Consider the following 18,671-nt stretch of genomic DNA (forward strand, 5'->3'; position numbering starts at 1 on the left):
ACCATAAAAACTTTTATAATATAACTCGTTATACAATAAACAATATTTTTAAACAGTAAACACTAATTCCATTGGAATTAATTTTTAATAATATATAAAATTAATTAATTCAGTTAATAATAAAAAGGCTACTTTGATTCGATCTTATAATAGAAACACAAATTACATTTTCCAATTATTATTATTAGGGTAAACTACAAAAATAGTCACTTTTGTTTGCTTCAGATTATATATTGTAGCGACTTATGTTAGAAATATTAAGTTTTAGTCACTTATGTTATTGTTTTGTTACGAAGTGGTCACTCTACCGTTAAGCTCCGTTACCTCCCTAATGGTGGTTTTATGTGGTAGTCCAAATGGGTTTTAAATGCTAACTTGGCAGTCCAAATTAAATTTATTTAATCAAAAACCTATTTTCATCTCATTAACTGGATATATAAGTTGGCATTTAAAATCCATTTGGATTGCCACGTAGGACTACCGTTAGGGAGGTAACGGAATTTAACGATAGAGTGATAATTTTGTAACAAAACGATAACGTAAATGACTAACATAACATTTCAAATATAAATGACTAAAATATAATTTAATACAAACAAAAATGATATTTTTATAGTTTACTCTTATTATTATTATTATTATTATTATTATTATTATTATAAGCTTGATCGGAGGTGCATGCGGAAACCCAAATCTTGAAAAAGGTGAGGGAAATTACCTTTTCACAACCCAGAAATTCCTTCAATGGGGGGTTGAACAAGCACCTAACGATGTTGATGTTGATGTTTAATTTGTCTGATAATATTGTACTTCGTTTGATCAAACAATCAAAGTAGACATATCTCATGTGTTTCACATGTATCCCTTCCCTTTAGGCCTTTATTTATTTATACTATAGGGTTAGTATTTTTTATATAATTCTTATTATTACTCCTGTTTTTATCTATAAAATTTTAAATTGGGAAATAATATACATTTAAGTGTATGTAAACTCGTATTGTAGTAGTAATAATAATAATAATGTCATACTATTAAAGGGTAGTCGTTAATACATTATTAATAAAATATTTTAATTTCATTGAATTATTTTAATATCTTAATATTTAAATTTTACTACATTTAACTCTACAATGCACTAAATAAATTTGATAGAGTATTAAAATTAAGCAAGTAAAAATAATTAAATACAACATTAACTATTTAGGTTTGTAAAATGGATTGTTCACATGACCATGTTTTCATAGTTATATTGATCTCATGCTTGTTTTTAAAAAAGGAATTCAATGTAACTTGTTTGAAGGGCGAATGAAAGTTTTCAAAGGTTCTGAGGCAGCATAGATTTGGTCAAGGTTTATTTTTGTTTCCTTTCTTTTCCCCATCCACCTTGTCAAAATCAAACTCACATTCTTCCTTGTTACTTTCTTTACAATTCAACTATAGAAGTAGAACTGCTCCTATATGAAGATTCCAACACAGTTTACCCCACATTTCCAGACTCCCCCTATATATATATGCATATGGCACCATAATACCAATAATCTTAACATACAAGCCACACAAAATAAAAAAATATAATCAGGGTTTCCTTTATTTTCCTTCTTCATCGACCCAACACCATGCATATGCAACGTTATTCATCAGCAGCCATGAAAATGATGAACTTCCATCGCAACTTTCTTGCCCTCCAAACACCAACGAATCCCCTTGTGACAAATAAAGCTTGCGATGTTTTCATTAACCATAGGGGCATTGACACCAAGCGGACTATAGCCACCTTGCTTTACGATCACCTTTCTCGGTTAAACCTTCAACCTTTCTTGGATAACAAGAATATGAAACCCGGCGATAAGTTGTTCGACAACATCGATAACGCGATAAAGAATTGCAAGGTCGGCATCACGGTTTTCTCGCCGAATTACTGTAAGTCCTATTTTTGCCTCCATGAATTGGCTCTTATCATGGAGTCGAAGAAGAAGGTAATCCCGATCTTTTGCGACATTAAGCCTTCGCAACTTGCTCTTGTCAACAACGGAACTGTCCCGGACAAAGACTTGGAGAGGTTCAAATTGGCTATTGAGGAAGCGAAAAATACTGTCGGGCTCACGTTCGACTCGTTAAAAGGGTAAGCCAATAATCAATCTTTTCTAAAGTTTAGTTTAATCGGTTCATACATAACCAATTTTTTTATTTTGATTTTATGTAGGAATTGGTCCGATGTAGTGACGAGTGCTTCCGAGATTGTGATCGAAAGCTTGATCGAGATGAAAAGCGAAGAGATATGATTAAGAGCATGAACAATACTCCCATCGCCCCTTTCTGATTCAGACTCAAAAGTCTGGGAATGGAAATTACTAATGATTTCCTCCGTCACAATTTTTTTACATTGTTCTCATTAATTTGCTTTGTTATCTTTCATGTTAATAAGCCTATAGTTATATTCTTTCCTTTTTTAAATCTTTCTTTACATGTATACTTTGTAATCGAAACAAGAAAAACAAAGACACATAGTTTTGAATCTTTGGTTCATTTGTACAATCATACTCAGTTGTAATAAAATTCAAGTTAATGGTGCTCTCTTTTATTTATTCATATTTTTGTTTCATTGGTTATATTATTGATGATTACAGAAATTGAATTTGATGTTCAATATTCAAAGATTGGTTTCATGACTTTCAAATCCAAACTACATTCAAAGGGAAAATGCCAAGAAATTTAATGTTTATATACGTATTTGTGAAGATTGAAGGTTTATTTTTTTGTGGTAAAAGAGGCAGCAAATTAGGTGTTATATATGGAATTTCATTTGATATATTGTGAAGTGCCAAATCCTGTAGGAAAGCAGCATCAGACTACATCCTATATATCCAACAAAATATTTCTCCATTGCCAGCACCAATTTTCTTATGTAAAAAGACAAAAGAAAGAAAGAACACTAGATTCCAAACTACGTAGATGTCCATGATTATAAACAAAATAGAATTCCTCCCAATTTCTTTTCCTTCCGTGGTTTAGAAGAATGAGTTATTTTGGGTGAATTTCATTGTAAAGTCCCTCTTTTATAGGGATTGATTTAAATTAGTCATTCTACTATTAAATAGATTAATTTAATCTTTTACTATTAAAAAAGAGTCAAATAAAGTCAAGCTGTAATAGAGTTAACATTTATTGTTGAAAAATTTATATGAAAATATTCTTTTCATTTTCAGTTAACTCCAAAGAATATCATTTTATTTGCATGACCATAAAAACTTTTATAATATAACTTTGTTATACAATAAACAATATTTTAAACAGTAAACACTAATTCCATTGGAATTAATTTTTTAATAATATATAAATTTAATTAATTCAGTTAATAATAAAAAGGCTACTTTGATTCGATCTTATAATAGAAACACAAATTACATTTTCCAATTATTATTATTAGGGTAAACTACAAAAATAGTCACTTTTGTTTGCTTCAGATTATATTTTAGTCACTTATGTTATCATTTTGTTACGAAGTGGTCACTCTACTGTTAAGCTTCGTTACCTCCCTAACGGCGGTCCTATGTGGCAGTCCAAATGGGTTTTAAATGCCAACTTGGCAGTCTAAATTAAATTTATTTAATCAAAAACCTATTTTCATCCCAATAACTGGACATGCAAGTTGGTATTTAAAACCTATTTTGGCTGCCATGGTAGAGTGACCATTTTATAACAAAACGATAACATAAATGACTAAAACGTAATATTTCAAACATAAATAACTAAAATATAATTTAAGACAAACAAAAGTAGCTATTTGAAGTGTGAATGAAAGTTTTCAAAAGTTCTAAGGCAGCATAGATTTGGTCAAGGTTTATTTTTGTTTCCTTTCTTTTTCCATCCACCTTGTCAAAATCAAACTCACATTCTTCCTTATGTAAAAATATTTCTCCATTGCCAGCACCAATTTTCTTATGTAAAAAGACAAGAAAGAAAGCACATTAGATTCCAAACTAGATGCCCATGATTACAAAACAATAGGTGATTATGTTGGCCCCAAGCCCGCAACCCTGAAATTATGCAACATTTCGAAGTGGTACTTTTTGATAGAAATGGACTAGATGTTATCTACTATTATTTCTAACATGTAATCACTTTTAAAAAATGATATCCAATAAATTTGATATGCAATTTCTAGCCTCTGTAAACTATTTACCAAATCTTCAATATGATCCTGTAAATTTAGAACGTCGGTAATGACAATATATCGCAAAGAAAAGAGAAATAAAAATAAAGAACACACAGATTTTTACTTGGAAACCTTTTTGGGGAAAAAATCACGGGCAGATGAGAAGAAAATTCACTATGTCAAATTCGAATAATTATAAGAGGAGTTTCGACTACTTCTATTTATAGGTTGAAAAAACCTAATTCTAATCAAAGTCAAATATATTATGCTAATAAATGCTAAATATATTATACTCATAAATACTAAATCTTCTAGAAAAAAGATATATTTTGTTTAACTTGACTTGCAAGCAATCTCTTAGTTTTTGGGTCACACAACTCTAAAAATCTCCACATTGACAAGAATTCTCAACGAACATGTAATCCCAAACCCGGCCTAGATGTTATGGCCGAATCTGTCGATGTCATATGGAAAGGGATTTGAAGACAAGATTGTCGAGTTTAAAAATCGTTACAGTAAGTTAGCTTTTATTTAATTAAAAAAAAACTAGTTGATTTGCTTTAAAACTTGTCTCTTAGCTGAAGCTTTTATAACCAATTAATTTAGGGAAAATCGTTTCTATTTACGAAGAACCTTAGTTTTTAGAAAAAAAATCGTGTTTTGTGGAGTTGCAATTTAAAAAAAAATCCATAAAAAACAGTATAAAGTCCCAAATTTAAAGCCAACCAGTCCATAATCTAGAAGATACATCAAAAACCCCCAAACAAGTAATAAATTCTAGGCATTAACATAAAACAGTCTAAAATTTACGTGTGGCCACCATCGAGTCCTCCGCTGCACCTACCCGTCAAGTCTGGGGATTACCTGTACAGATTAAACAAAGAAAGGGTGAGTTTTTTTAAACTCAGTGTGTAGTCCCCACAGAAAACATGCATACAGATAATCAACAAAATTCAGTTAGATACAGTTTAGGGCCCGTGCCCATCACAGAATCAGTTTGGGCCATCAGATACAGAATGCAGATACAGTAAATCAGAATCCTACCCGCCAGCCTCTACACACCATCTCCGTTCAACCCTACGCACCATGTGAGAATTAATCAACCCACCCATCCCTACACACCATGCTGTATTGAAATGCGACACATAATCAGAAGGTTGCAGCTGAGCTGCCAGATAATAGGCTTAATAGCCTTTCAGACACTTCCTTCAAATATCATCAACCCACCCCAATGTAATGCAACATACAAAATATGTCATGCCATTATGCAATTAATAGTACATACATTTAGATATTATAAGTCATGCTCGGTATAGAAATCAGACAGACATATCACACATATAAGGGTCTAAGTAAAACTTACCGACCCTACAGTAGGTTTACAGTCGACTTGGGCGACCCGTGCAACCTTACAGAACTTTTCAAAAAAATGGGCTCACATGCCCATGTGGCCCACTCGACCCAAATTGGCCTTGGCCACGTGGTCCATTTTTAATGTAACCCGTTCTAGTTAATTATTCATATATGTTTTCACTATTTACTTATATGTTCCTTCAAAACTGTCTACTTGAGTCATTGTTACTAAATTATTTATATATTGAGCTACAGAATTCCGAATTAAGATCTGCTTGATGTTTTTGAAACTAGACTCAAATACCTTTCTACCATAAAATTTTCAGAATTTTTAGTTCAGCCAATAAATACAGTAAAATCTTCAAACTTACCCCTATTCTACTGGCTGACAGCTCCGACCCTTCTTTGCTAAAAATTAATTATCTCTTAATACAAAATTTGGATGATGTTTTCTTTTGTTTCTATTGAAAATATACTCATTAATAATTTAAACATGTAAATTTTAACCCCTAATTATTTTTCTCCAATTTTTGATAATTTTCCAAAGTTAGAAAAAGGGAACTCGAATTCATTCTAGTCTTGTCTCACAAAGTTTATTATATCTCACGATTTTCAATTCCATTACTGACACCATTTCTTCTATGAGAAACTAGACTCAATAAGCTTTAATTCCATATTTTTTCATCCTCTAATTCGATTTCCACAATTTTTGGCGATTTTTCAAAGTTAGTCTACTGCTGCTGTCCGCCGAATCCCTTATTTCTGCGTTTTGGGTACACACCTGATTTTGTTTGATGTTAAAACAGTCCCCGAGCACTCCAAAAGCTATAATCAAGATACTCAACATCAATTATTAGATATACAAGCGAATTGACAACCAAGAATGAAAAAAAACCCAACTTACCACCAACAATAACCCTCCGTTTAACTATTGTTAAGACTAGAACACTGAATTCACCAGTCCGAGCCTCCCCCTACGCCCAAATCGCAGAGAAAAAACATTACCACTTCAGTCGTTAAGAGATTCATGACAGAAACGAAGAGAAATACTTACCGAAACTAAGCGAGCACTAACCGTGTACGAAAACGAAGGAAAATAAATGGATTAGGGAAAAATCAAGAAGAAGAAAAATAAGAGAAAGATGGAAAAACTCAGAGAATTTCAGTAAGAGAAGAGGGAGAAGAATAGACGGCAGAATTTTTTTTTAGAAAAGAGAGCCAAAATTTGGTTATGGGAATAAAATAAAATAAAATCCCGATAACCCCCAAAATCCCTTAATCTTCTCCCCCAATTCCCACTACACATCCACTACTCAGAATCCCCTTATTACACAACTCTATCTCGAAATCTAAGCAAAAAAATAATACCCTTACCTACATAAGGATTCGAACACAAGACCTCCACCTTAATAACACACCCTTTAACCACTAGACTAACAAGGCCATTCTGATGTAATTTACCCAACAATCAAATAAAAGCCTACTAAACAAGAGTAAGACCTAATTCATTCAAAATACCAAAATTTTCCCAAGCGAAGGCTTGAACTTGGGACCTCCCAAACACTCTCAGAACACATAACCACTAAAGCTGACAGATATTTGTATCATATTTTCACAATAATGAAATTAAAAATTTTGGGGCGTTATAGAATAAGTTTTTCACCTCTTCTATAAAACCCCTTAAGGGTTTAACTTCAACAATGAATACCAACCAAGCCTAAGTAATGCTCAAACTTGGTTATAGGAAGTGACTTAGTCATCATATCTGTAGGATTTTCATGAGTACTAATTTTGCTCACAACAATATCACCACGAGCAGTAATATCACGAACAAAATGATACCAAACATCATTGTGTTTTGTTCTCTCATGAAACATTTGATCTTTTGTAAAGAAGATGGCACTCTGACTGTCACAAAATACTGTACTGATTTGAAGGTCTTCATTGAGTTCACTAAAGAGTCCATTCAACCAAATAACTTCTTTACAAGCCTCAGTAATCACCATGTACTCAGCTTCAGTGGTAGACAAAGCAACTGTAGTTTGGAAAGTGGCTATCCAACTGATTGCACAACCTCCGATTGTAAAGATATAACTTGTGAGAGATTTTCTTCTATTGAGGTCTCTAGTAAAATCAGCATCAACATACCCAAAGACTCCGTCTCTAGTTCTTCCAAACTGTAAGCAAACATCAGTAATACCTCATAAGTATATTAAAATCCACTGAATTTCTTTCCAAAGTTCATTATCGGGATTCGTCATGTATCTACTAACTGCACTGATAGTATATGATAAATTTAGACGTGAACAAACCATAGCATACATGAGAGATAGAGTATGGAACATGTGACATGTACTCAATCTCATCATCTGATTGTGGAGACAAAACAGATGAAAGTATGAAATGGGTTGCTAAAGGAGTGCTAACAGGCGTAGCACTCTGCATATTGAACCTGCAAAGAACTTTGTGATAGCCCGAAATAGGGTCTAATCGGAATAGTGGTTTCGTAACCACAAATTCGAAGTGAAATAGTTTAATTTTATAAAGTTCTATTAATTTTCGATTGATTGAAATATTGTGTGAAAATATGGATAGGAAATTTTAATGATTTAGTGCCTAATTGAATTTTTAGGACTAAATTGAGAAAAATGTAAAGTGTGTCTAATTAGTGATTAAATGACTTAATTGAATTATTGCATGAAATTGGAAGTGTTTATGTGGCAATTAGACCATAAATTAGTGTTATGGACACAAAAGGGTAATTCTAGAAAAATATCTAAGTAATGGGTCAAGGGCATTTTTGTCCAAATTAAGTAAAAGACAAAATAAAGAGGAAATAAGTGTCCATCTTCTTCAAAATTGAAGAGCTTGCTGCTGAAACTTTCATGCTTCAATAGTTAGGGTTTTTGATTTTTCTAAGCTCAATTGTAAGTGATTTCTTGCCCTGTTTTTAATTATTTTCGTATTTTTATGCTCATTGAAGCTTGAATTTCATGTTTCTACCATTTAATTTAAATGAAATCAAAGTTTAAAAATTGACCCATTCATGAGATAACTGTAAATTGATTAGTGATGTTAGATAATGAATGTTTGAAGTGTTAATTACAAGTTTTACTAGATGAATTTCCATGAAAATATTGAAAAATGACTAAATTGTGAAAGATGGTAAAGTGTGCATAAAGTTGTGATTTTGTGAAATTGAGGGCTTTTATGAGCATGAAATATGATTTAGTGAAGTTTGAAATTTAAGAATTTAGTGAATTTTATTTTTACGAGCTTTGGGACAAAAGTGGAATTTTTAAAAAGTTATGGGGAAAAATGTAAATTTGCCAAAATGTTGTGTATGAATTGTATTTGAATGGAATGTTGATAAAATGTATTAAATTGTGTTAATATAGATCAGGAAAGAAGGAATAGTGGAAGTGATCGGGGAAAAGAGAAAGTTATCGACTAAATTACAAAAATAGTCGTTTTGCATCTGAGGTAAGTTACGTGTAAATAATAGTTATATTTTTATAAATTGTGAACTATATTTGATATGTGAATTAATATTCAATGTGGAAGGAAAATTGTTCATGAATTATTCAAGTGATAAAGTGTTGAAAATAAAGTGTTAAGTGTAAATTGCCGGTTGAACTTAGGAATAGAAATGGATACAAGTGACATGTCACTAGAGATCAGTGTTACAGTGTTACAGTGAGTCCCGGGTGCTGGGTGATCTAGCATGTGTTGCAGACACCTAACAGCTTGTGTGAGCAGGCCCATGGACATTTCCAGTGTTATTGATTAGTGGTAGCTTCGGCTACATATCAGTGGTAGCTACGGCTACAAATTAGTTGTAGCTTCGGCTACATATCAGTGTGGCACTTATGCGCTAAATCTCTACGTATCTGTGTATATTCTGAGTGTTCAACGGGATTAATAATGAGTTAAAGTGAATATGAAATGAAGTGTGTATGCAGGTACATTTGAAAAGAATGAGCATAAGTGATAAATGTTAAGTGTGAAAATGTATATGCAAGTGAATTGGTAAGATTGTGCATGTGTAAGTGATTGAAATTGCTAAGAAATGTTGTGAATAGTTATAAGTTAAAAGTGTTAATTATTAAATGAGTATTATTGTTTACATGTAACTTACTAAGCTATTAGTAGCTTACACCTTTCTTCCTTTCCTTTGTTTTATAGTATTTTGAGCTTGCTCGAATTGGGGATCGTCGGAGCTCGTATCACACTATCACAGCCATCTCGGTATTATGTGTTTTCAAAAAGTTTAAAGTTATGGCATGTATAGAGTCTTAATCATATTGAGTATGTTCTTATGATATGGCTAAGATTAGCTATTGAAATGGTTAGTAAAGACTATGTTTTGGAGTTATGTATGTGGAAATGGTAGTTAAAACAAAGAAGCAGTTTCTTTGACAGCAACAGTGACGTGAATGTGAAAAATCACCATAAATAGTAGAAATGGAATTAGAGAGTGAATGATATATAGAATTAAAGCTTATCAAGTCTATTTTTACATGAAAGAAACAGTGTAGGCAAAGGAATTTTTATATTTCGAGATATTTGAATTTTAGTGAGACAAGGTCAGAATGGTTTTTGAAGTCCCATATTCTAACTTTATAAAATTATTATAAATTGTACAGAAATAATTATGGGTCATAATTTATATGTATAGATTCCTTAGTGAGTCTATTTGCAAAAGAAATAAATGATAACCTTATATGAATTCTGTAAAATGAGATAATTGATTTTTAGTGCCAAGAGGTCAGAACTGTCAAGTAGTGAAACAAGGGAGACTTTAATGAATAAACTGTACTAATTGGCTAAACCAAAAATTATAAAAATTTTATTGTAAGAAGGTATATGAGTCTAATTTCAGGAAAAATTTATGGATTTAAATTTTTAGTTTCGTAACTCGAGATATAATTAAATTAGTGACAGTCGCGCAGGTGAACAATTTTGTTGTGAACAGTGAATTTAATTTTAAAAGCAAATTTTTATGCTCCGAATTGGTAAATTAAATTGGATGACATCTCGTACTAGATTCCGACGACGGTCTCGGGTAAGGAGTGTTACAAACTTTCTCAATGTACCCCTTCTGACTTAGGTACAATTTACTTGTTTTTTATCTCTGAGAATCTCCATACCAATTATCTTCTTTGCTGGTCCCAAATCTTTCATCTGAAATTCTTCACTTAGTTGGGCTTTGACCTTTATTATGTCTCATTTATCTTTTGCTGCTATCAACATGTCATCAACATAAATGAGTAGATACACAAAAGAACAATCATTGTTTTTCATAAAGTAAACACAATTGCCAAAACTACTTCTTTTGAAATCATGAGAAGTCATAAAGAAATCAAACCTCTTGTACCATTATCTTGGTGACTGTTTCAAATTGTAAACGGACTTTTTCAGCAAGTAAACATAGTCATCTTTTTTTGAGACTGTAAAAACCTCTGGTTGTTGTATGTAAATATCTTTCTCAAGTTCTCCATGCAAAAATGCAGTTTTTACATCTAACTGCTCAAGCTTCAAATCATGCATGGCCACAATACCAAGTAAAACTCAAATCGAACTCTGCTTCACAATTAGGGAGAACACATCTGTGAAGTCCACTCCTGAAATTTGACTATAACCCTTTGCAACAAACCTTGCTTTATATATGAGTTATTCAACTCTTGGAGTCCCTTCTTTCTTTTTAAACACTCATTTACAATAAATAGCCTTTTTTACCTTCAGGAAGTTTTACAAGGTCCCATGTTCTATTTTTGTGGAGTGATTCTATCTCCTCTTGCATAGCAAACATACACTTTTCTGAGTCTTCACAACTAACTGCCTTAGAATAATTAGATGGCTCTTGGTTTGCATTTATATCTTCAGCCACATTGAAATCATAAGCAACTAGATCAGCCTAGGCATACTTCTTTGAAGGTTTAATTTCTCTTCTAGTGCTGTTTTTGGCGATAAAGTATTGTGGTAAAGAAGCAACTTTATTTTGAATTTTTGTACTGACTTGAGGAGTCGACTCTATTGTAGATTCTGAATTAATTTGATGCTCCACCTGCTTTTGATTTTCTTTATTGGAAGAGTCTTTAAGAGATAAGTTAGGTAGTATAGCAGTTTCATCAAAAACATCTTTACTAATCACAACTTTTCTATTTTTAGGACATAATAACTTATACCCTTTTACACCAGCCTTATAACCAAGAAAAACACATTTAATGGATCTCGGTTACAATTTTTCATTATCAACATGAGCATACGAAGGACATCGAAAGATCTTTAAATCAGAATAGTCAGCAAGATTACCAGACCATACCTCTTGTGGAGTCTTTTTTTCAATGGCAACGGATGCAGATCGGTTGATAAAAAAACATGCCGTAGAGGCTACTTCGGCCCGAAACGACTTTGGTAAGTTAACATTTGACAACATACATCAAACATTCTCCATGATCGTTTTGTTTATTCATTCTGACGTTGTTTTGCTGTGGAGTATAACGAACTGTCAAGTGTCTCACGATCCCTTCTAACTTGTACAAGTTATTAAACTCATTAGAATAGAACTCTAAGCCATTGTCTGTGCGGAGGTATTTTATTTGTTTTCTCGTCTGTTTTTCAATCATAATTTTCCAAGATTTAAATGTGAAAAACACATCGCTTTTTTGCTTCAGGAAGAATGCCCAAGCTTTTCTAGATAAATCATCAATAAACATTAGCATATAATTAGCCCCACCTCTCGAAGGCACTCTGGATGGCCCCCACAAATTAGAATAAATATACTCCAACATTCCCTTCGTGGTATGGATTCCTCTAGTGAATCGAACTCTCTTTTGCTTCCCAAAAACATAGTGCTCACATAACCTCAGTTTTCAAATTTATTGCCCATCAAGAAGTCCTCTTTTGCTCAATTCTGCCATGCCATTCTCACTCATATGCCCTAGGCGCATGTGCCAAAGTTTAGTAATATCATCATCTGACAAGGAAGAGGAAGTGACAGTTGCATCACCAGTAACAGTAGAACCCTGCAAAATATATAACTTGGCAGTCTTTCTCTGCCCTTTCATCACAACAAGGGAACCTTTAGAAATCTTCAAAACCCCACTTTCAGCTGTGTATTTGTACCATTTTGAATCAAGAGTAGTCAACAAAATTAAATTTCTCTTAAATTCTGGAACATTTTGCACATCACTAAGTGTTCTGACAACTCCGTCAAACATCTTAACTTTAATCGTTCCAACACCTGCAATTTTACACGAAGCATTATTTCCCTTCAAAATAACACCTTCAAACACTGTTTCGTAAGTTGTAAACCAATCCCGATTGGGACTCATATAGAAGGTGTAGCCTGAGTCAAAGATTCACTCCTCACTCACTTTAGAATTGTTGACAGAAGCGACTAGAAGTTCACCGTCGCTGTAGTCTTCTACAACATCAGCTTCACCGAAATTTTCTAATTGTTTTCCCTTTTGATTCGCAACCTCCCTTTGGATCTTATTCTTTAGCTTATAGCACTCAAATTTAACGTGCCATTTCTTCTTGCAGAAGTTACAAGTTTTACCTCCGTTTGAAGACTTCGATCTACCTTTAGGTTTACCGCGAGGATTCTATTCCTGTGTCCTTGTAACGCCTCAAAATTTCTAATTTCGTTATTGTGAAAATATGACACAAATATCTGTCAGCTTTAGTGGTTATGTGTTATAGGAGTGTTTGGGAGGTCCCAAGTTCAAGCGTTCGCTTGGGTAAATTTTCGTATTTTGAATGAATTAGGCCTTACTCTTGTTTAATAGACTTTTATTTTATTGTTGGGTAAATTAATCAGAATGGGCTTGCTGGTCTGGTGGTTAAATAGTGTGTTATTATGGTGGAAGTCTTGTATTCGAATCCTTATGCAGGCAAGGGTATTATTTTTTTTACTTAGATTTCGGGATAGAGTTGTGTAATAGGGAGATTCTGAGTAGTAGATGTGTAGTGGGAACTAGAGAGAAGATTAAGAGATTTTGGGGGTTATCGGGATTGTATTTTAATTTTTTTCCCATAACCGAATTTTGACTATCTTTTTTAAAACAAATTCTGTCGTCTATTCTTCTCCCTCTTCTCTTACTGAAATTCTTTGCATTTTCTATCTTTCTCTTCTTTTTCTTCTTCTTAATTTTTCCCTAATCTATTTATTTTCCTTCGTTTTTGCACGCGGTTAGTGCTCGCTTAGTTTCGGTAAGTGTTTCTCTTCGTTTCTGTCATGAATCTCTTAACAACTGAAGTGGTAATTTTTTCTCTACGATTTGGGCATAGGGGGAGGCTCAGATTGGTGAATTCAGTGTTCTCGTCTTAATAATAGTTAAACGGAGGGTTATCGTTGGTGGTAAGTTGGGTTTCGAATCATTCTTGGTTGTCAATTCACTTGTAAATCCGTTAAATTGATGTTGAGTGTCTTGATTATAGGCTTTGGACTACTCGAGGACTATTTTAGCTTCAAAAAAAACTAAGTGTGTACCCGAAATGCAAAAAAAAAGGGATTCGGCGGAAAGCCGAAATTGTTTGTTGTTTGGACAGTAGCAGTAGGCTAACTTTGAAAAATCGCCATAAATTATGGAAATCAAATTAGAGGATGAAAAAAATATGGAATTAAATCTTATTGAGTCTAGTTTCTCATAGAAGAAATGGCGTAACTAATGGAATTGTACATCGTGAGGTATAATAAACTTTGTGAGACAAGGTCAGATTGAATTCGTGTTCCCTTGTTCTGACTTTGGAAAATCATCAAAAATTGGATAAAAATAATTAGGGGTTAAAATTTACATGTTTAAATTATTAATGAGTCTATTTTCAACAAAACAAATGGAAACATCATCCAAATTTTGTACTAAGAGATAATTAATTTTTAGCAAAGAAGGGACGAAGCTGTCAGATAGCAGAACAAGGGTAGTTTGAAGATTTTATTGTACTTATTGGCTAAACCAAAAATTATGAAAATTTTATGGTAGAAAGGTATTTGAGTCTAGTTCCAAAAAAATCAAGCGGATCTTAATTTGGGATTCTGTAGCTCAAGATATAAATAATTTAGTAACGGAGACTCAAGTAGATAGCTTTGAAGGAACATATAAGTAAATAGTGAAAACATATATGAATAATTAATTAGCACGGGTTACATTAAAAATGGATCACGTGGCCAAGGACAATTTGGGCCGAGTGGGCCACATGGGCATGTGAGCCCATTTTTTTGAAAAGTTCTGTAAGGTTGCACAGGTTGCCTAAGTTGACTGTGGACCTACTGTAGGGTCAGTAAGCTTTCCTTAGACCCCTATATGTGTGATCTATCTGTCTGATTTTTATACCGAGTATGACTTATGATACCTGAATGTTTGTACTATTAATTGCATAATGGCATGACATATTTTCTATGTTGCATTGCATTGGGGTAGGTTGATGATATTTGGAGGAAGTGTCTGAAAGGCTATTAAGCCTGTTATCTGGCAGCTCAACTGCAACCTTCTGATTATGTGCCGCATTTCGGTACATCATGGTGTGTAGCGATGAATGGGTTGATTTAATCCCCACATGGTGTAGGGTTGGACGGAGATGGTATGTAGAGGCTGGTGGGTAGGATTCTAATTTACTGTATCTGCATTCTGTATCTGATATGGGCTAGGGCCCTAATGTATTTCTGAAACTGTATCTGAATGAGCTAAGGCCCAAACTGATTCTGTGACGGGCACGGGCCCCAGACTGTATCTAACTGAATTCTGATGATTATCTGTATGTATGTTTTCTGTGGGGATTACACACTGAGTTTGCGAAAACTCACCCTTTCTTTGTTTAATCTGTACAGGTAATCCTCAGACTTGACGGGTCGGTGCATCGGAGGACTCAACGGTGACCACACATAAATTTTAGACTGTTTTCCGTTAATGCCTAGAATTTATTACTTATTTGGGGTTTTTGATGTATCTTCTAGACTACGGACTGGTTGGCTTTAAATTTGGGACTTTATACTATTTTTTATGGATTTTTTAAAAAACTACAACTCCACAAAACACGGTTTTTTCTAAAAACTAAGGTTTTTCGTAAATAGAAACGATTTTCCCTAAATTAATTGGTTACAAAAGCTTCCGCTAAGAGACAAGTTTTAAAGCAAATCAACTAGTTTTTTTTTTCAATTAAATAAAAGCTAACTTACTGTAACAATTTTTAAACTCGGCAATCTTGTCTTCAAATCCCTTTCCATGTGACATCGCCAGATTTGGCCATAACATCTAGGCTGGGTTTGGGGTGTTATAATCCTTCCACGATCATAATCAGCATCCCGTTCTTGTCTCCCACGAACAATAAGACTCTCTCCCTTTGAGTCAGGTTTAACCACTAGATGCTTTATCTTATCATACGAGGTCAAAGAATCATAAACCTCATCAATTGTAAGAGACTCGCGACTATATAAAATCATGTCTCTAAAGGTTGAATAAGACGGAGGCAACGAACAAAGTAGAATCATCCCTAGATTTTCCTTATCATACTGAACCTTCATGGTCTCCAAGTTTGAGAGAATTTCTTTAATCACTGTTAAGTGTTCGTGCACAGACGCACCTTCCTCCAAACGATGATCATAAAGACGCTGCTTCATATGCAACTTGCTAGTTAGAGTTTTCGACGTACATATTTGTTCAGCCTTTTCCATAATGCAGCGGCGGTCTTCTCCTTCATCACATCCTGCAAAATTTCGTTAGACAAATGTAGATGTAATTGTGTTAACGTCTTTTGATCCCTACGCTTCTTCTCTCCATCTGTTAATGTTGAAGGCATATTATCTATCCCTAGCAGGACATCCTCTAGATCCATCTGAGCAAGAACTGCTTGCATCTTAATCTGCCACAACGCGCACCTTAATCTGCCACAACGCAAATCTGGTCAATCCAACAACAAAATTTCATGCTTCAAAGACACCATTACCGTGATCGAGATGAACAACCCAGAAGCTCTGATATTAATTTGTAAAAATAGAATGTCGGTAATGATGATATATCGCAAAGAAAAAAGAAATAAAATAAAGAACACACAAATTTTTACGTGAAAACCCTTTCGGGGAAAAAACCACGGGCAGAGAAGAATAACATTTACCATGTCAAATTCGAATGATTACAAGAGGAGTTTCGACTACATCTATTTATAGGTTGAAAAAACCTAATTCTAATCAAAGTCAAATATATTATGCTAATAAATGCTAAATATATTATACTCATAAATACTAAATCTTCTAGAAAGAAAATATATATTTTGTTTAATTTGACTTACAAGCAATCTCTTAAAATTTGAATCATATAATTCTAACGCATCCACTAAAGAAAACAAACTCTTTTGTACAAACACAAATATTCTTTATAAAAATGACTAAAAATTTCAAAAGTTAAAGTGAGTTTAGAGGAGACTTTCAACTTTTGAATCTTTATTTTCATTCTCACTTTACGGAAAGGTTTTATTGCATGTAGGATGTGAATGAAAGATTTACAAATAGCAGCAGCCTTTTGTGTTCTTTAAAATTTATGTTGAGTATAGAGTAATTTTAAAATTCGTGATCGAATCTATATTTTTAATGAGCTTACAGAATGCAAATAATTAATTACTAGACTCGTTCGGTAAATACATTGAGAAATAAAATTAAAAAAAATCAAATACAAACAAAATAAATGCTTTACTTATTAAGTCCACATAAACTTATATCTTATGAATCGCTTCTGTTACTATGTTCTTTTTTATTATACAAAACCCCACCAACAATCAAATACAAATAGTGCCTTTTTGACTGTTTCCGATGACTGTTCACAGAATTGTGATTCTCATTTTACTTCTTTTGGAATTTCTTAGGACTTGGAAGGGTCAAAAAACTGGGCATAGCACTGTTAATTGAAGATGAATCTTATTGTCAAGGTTTTAATTTTTGTGGTCGATTTTCTCTAGTAATTAACAACTATGATTAGACTAAGCCAGGAGGCAAAAGGATGCTTCAAGTATTATCATTAACAAATCAAATATCATACAATGCATTTAACCTGATCAAAGAGGATACAATTAAAATTTCATAAAATAAATAGGATATAAAATTTAATTTCTATATAATAAATCAAGTAGATCTTAGATTACTTTGTCCTTTTGGTGTCAAGTTGATTAATAAAATTCCAACTTTCTTTTAAAGGCTTGGCTTGTCAGAATTCCTACTATAACACATGCAAAATGAATAAGATCCAAAAGGTCAAACAAAGGCCTTCTGGGCGATAACTAAGCCCCTTTACAGAACTTCAAGGAAGGCCCAAACAAATTTATCTAAAAATATTGGAATTTCGAGTTTTAAATTGACATTGAAAAATATACATATTTGTGTATTACACTTTTAATTGATTAATCATCAATAACTCTTTTTTGCCCAAACAAAAATATCATCAAGATAATATTTCATATAAGAAACTAATATGAGATTATAGAAATGTAAGATTATCGTATAAAATGTCGGGTATGTTACATTTATTCTATTTGGTTCGTTTAATTGGAATATAAGATTTTGGTGTTTTGTTGGTGGAATGTAAGATTATTTTGAAACATAGTTTACACTAAATCATCATTGTTGTAAGTTTTTTTTAACAACTCTACTTCTTTAAATTTCTTTGTCTCAATTTCATAAAATTATACATTTCATAAGCATGAAATAGATTCTTTAATATCTTAAAGTTATGGTATTATGGCCATTGTATATGCAACCTGGCTACTAATCTGGATCATAGATGGTCCACAATGGGTATTTAAAGAAACGTGTTATTGGTCGATTTATTGTCAAAGCTGAATATTAAAGTGTGCCTATGCAAGGACTAATATTATGTGTTGAATCATTATTAAGTGAGTCGAAAATTGTACTTGATGACAAGCTAATCTTGTAGTGCGATAATTTAAACATTGTGGTTGTTTGGGTTAATCCAATTATTTATTTTAAGTTCAAACAAGTTGAGTTAAACTTGCTCTTTGTTCAGAAAAAAGTAGCGGCAAGAAAATTTATTGTTGTAGAAATAACAGTTCATGAGCAAATAACTATATCTTAATGAAAGCATTGTCATGCAAGATCAAAAACAAGTGGAAAGTGCTCGATATGCCACAACCTCTTGTTAATACTTAGTATCCA

General features: G+C 32.9%; 1 protein-coding gene across 1 annotated transcript; it reads left to right on the forward strand.

Moving 5' to 3' along the window:
- The first annotated feature begins 1,563 nt into the window (after positions 1-1,563).
- Positions 1,564-2,282, forward strand: LOC105779387 (TIR-only protein). The gene is made up of 2 exons (XM_012603134.2): positions 1,564-2,122; positions 2,204-2,282. Exons 1-2 carry the CDS (start codon positions 1,617-1,619, stop codon positions 2,280-2,282), a joined length of 585 nt encoding a protein of 194 aa, XP_012458588.1. The 5' UTR covers positions 1,564-1,616.
- The last annotated feature ends 16,389 nt before the right edge of the window (positions 2,283-18,671 follow it).

This window comes from Gossypium raimondii, chromosome 1 (assembly GCF_025698545.1).
Source record: "Gossypium raimondii isolate GPD5lz chromosome 1, ASM2569854v1, whole genome shotgun sequence".
In the NCBI taxonomy this organism is placed as follows: Eukaryota; Viridiplantae; Streptophyta; class Magnoliopsida; order Malvales; family Malvaceae; genus Gossypium; species Gossypium raimondii.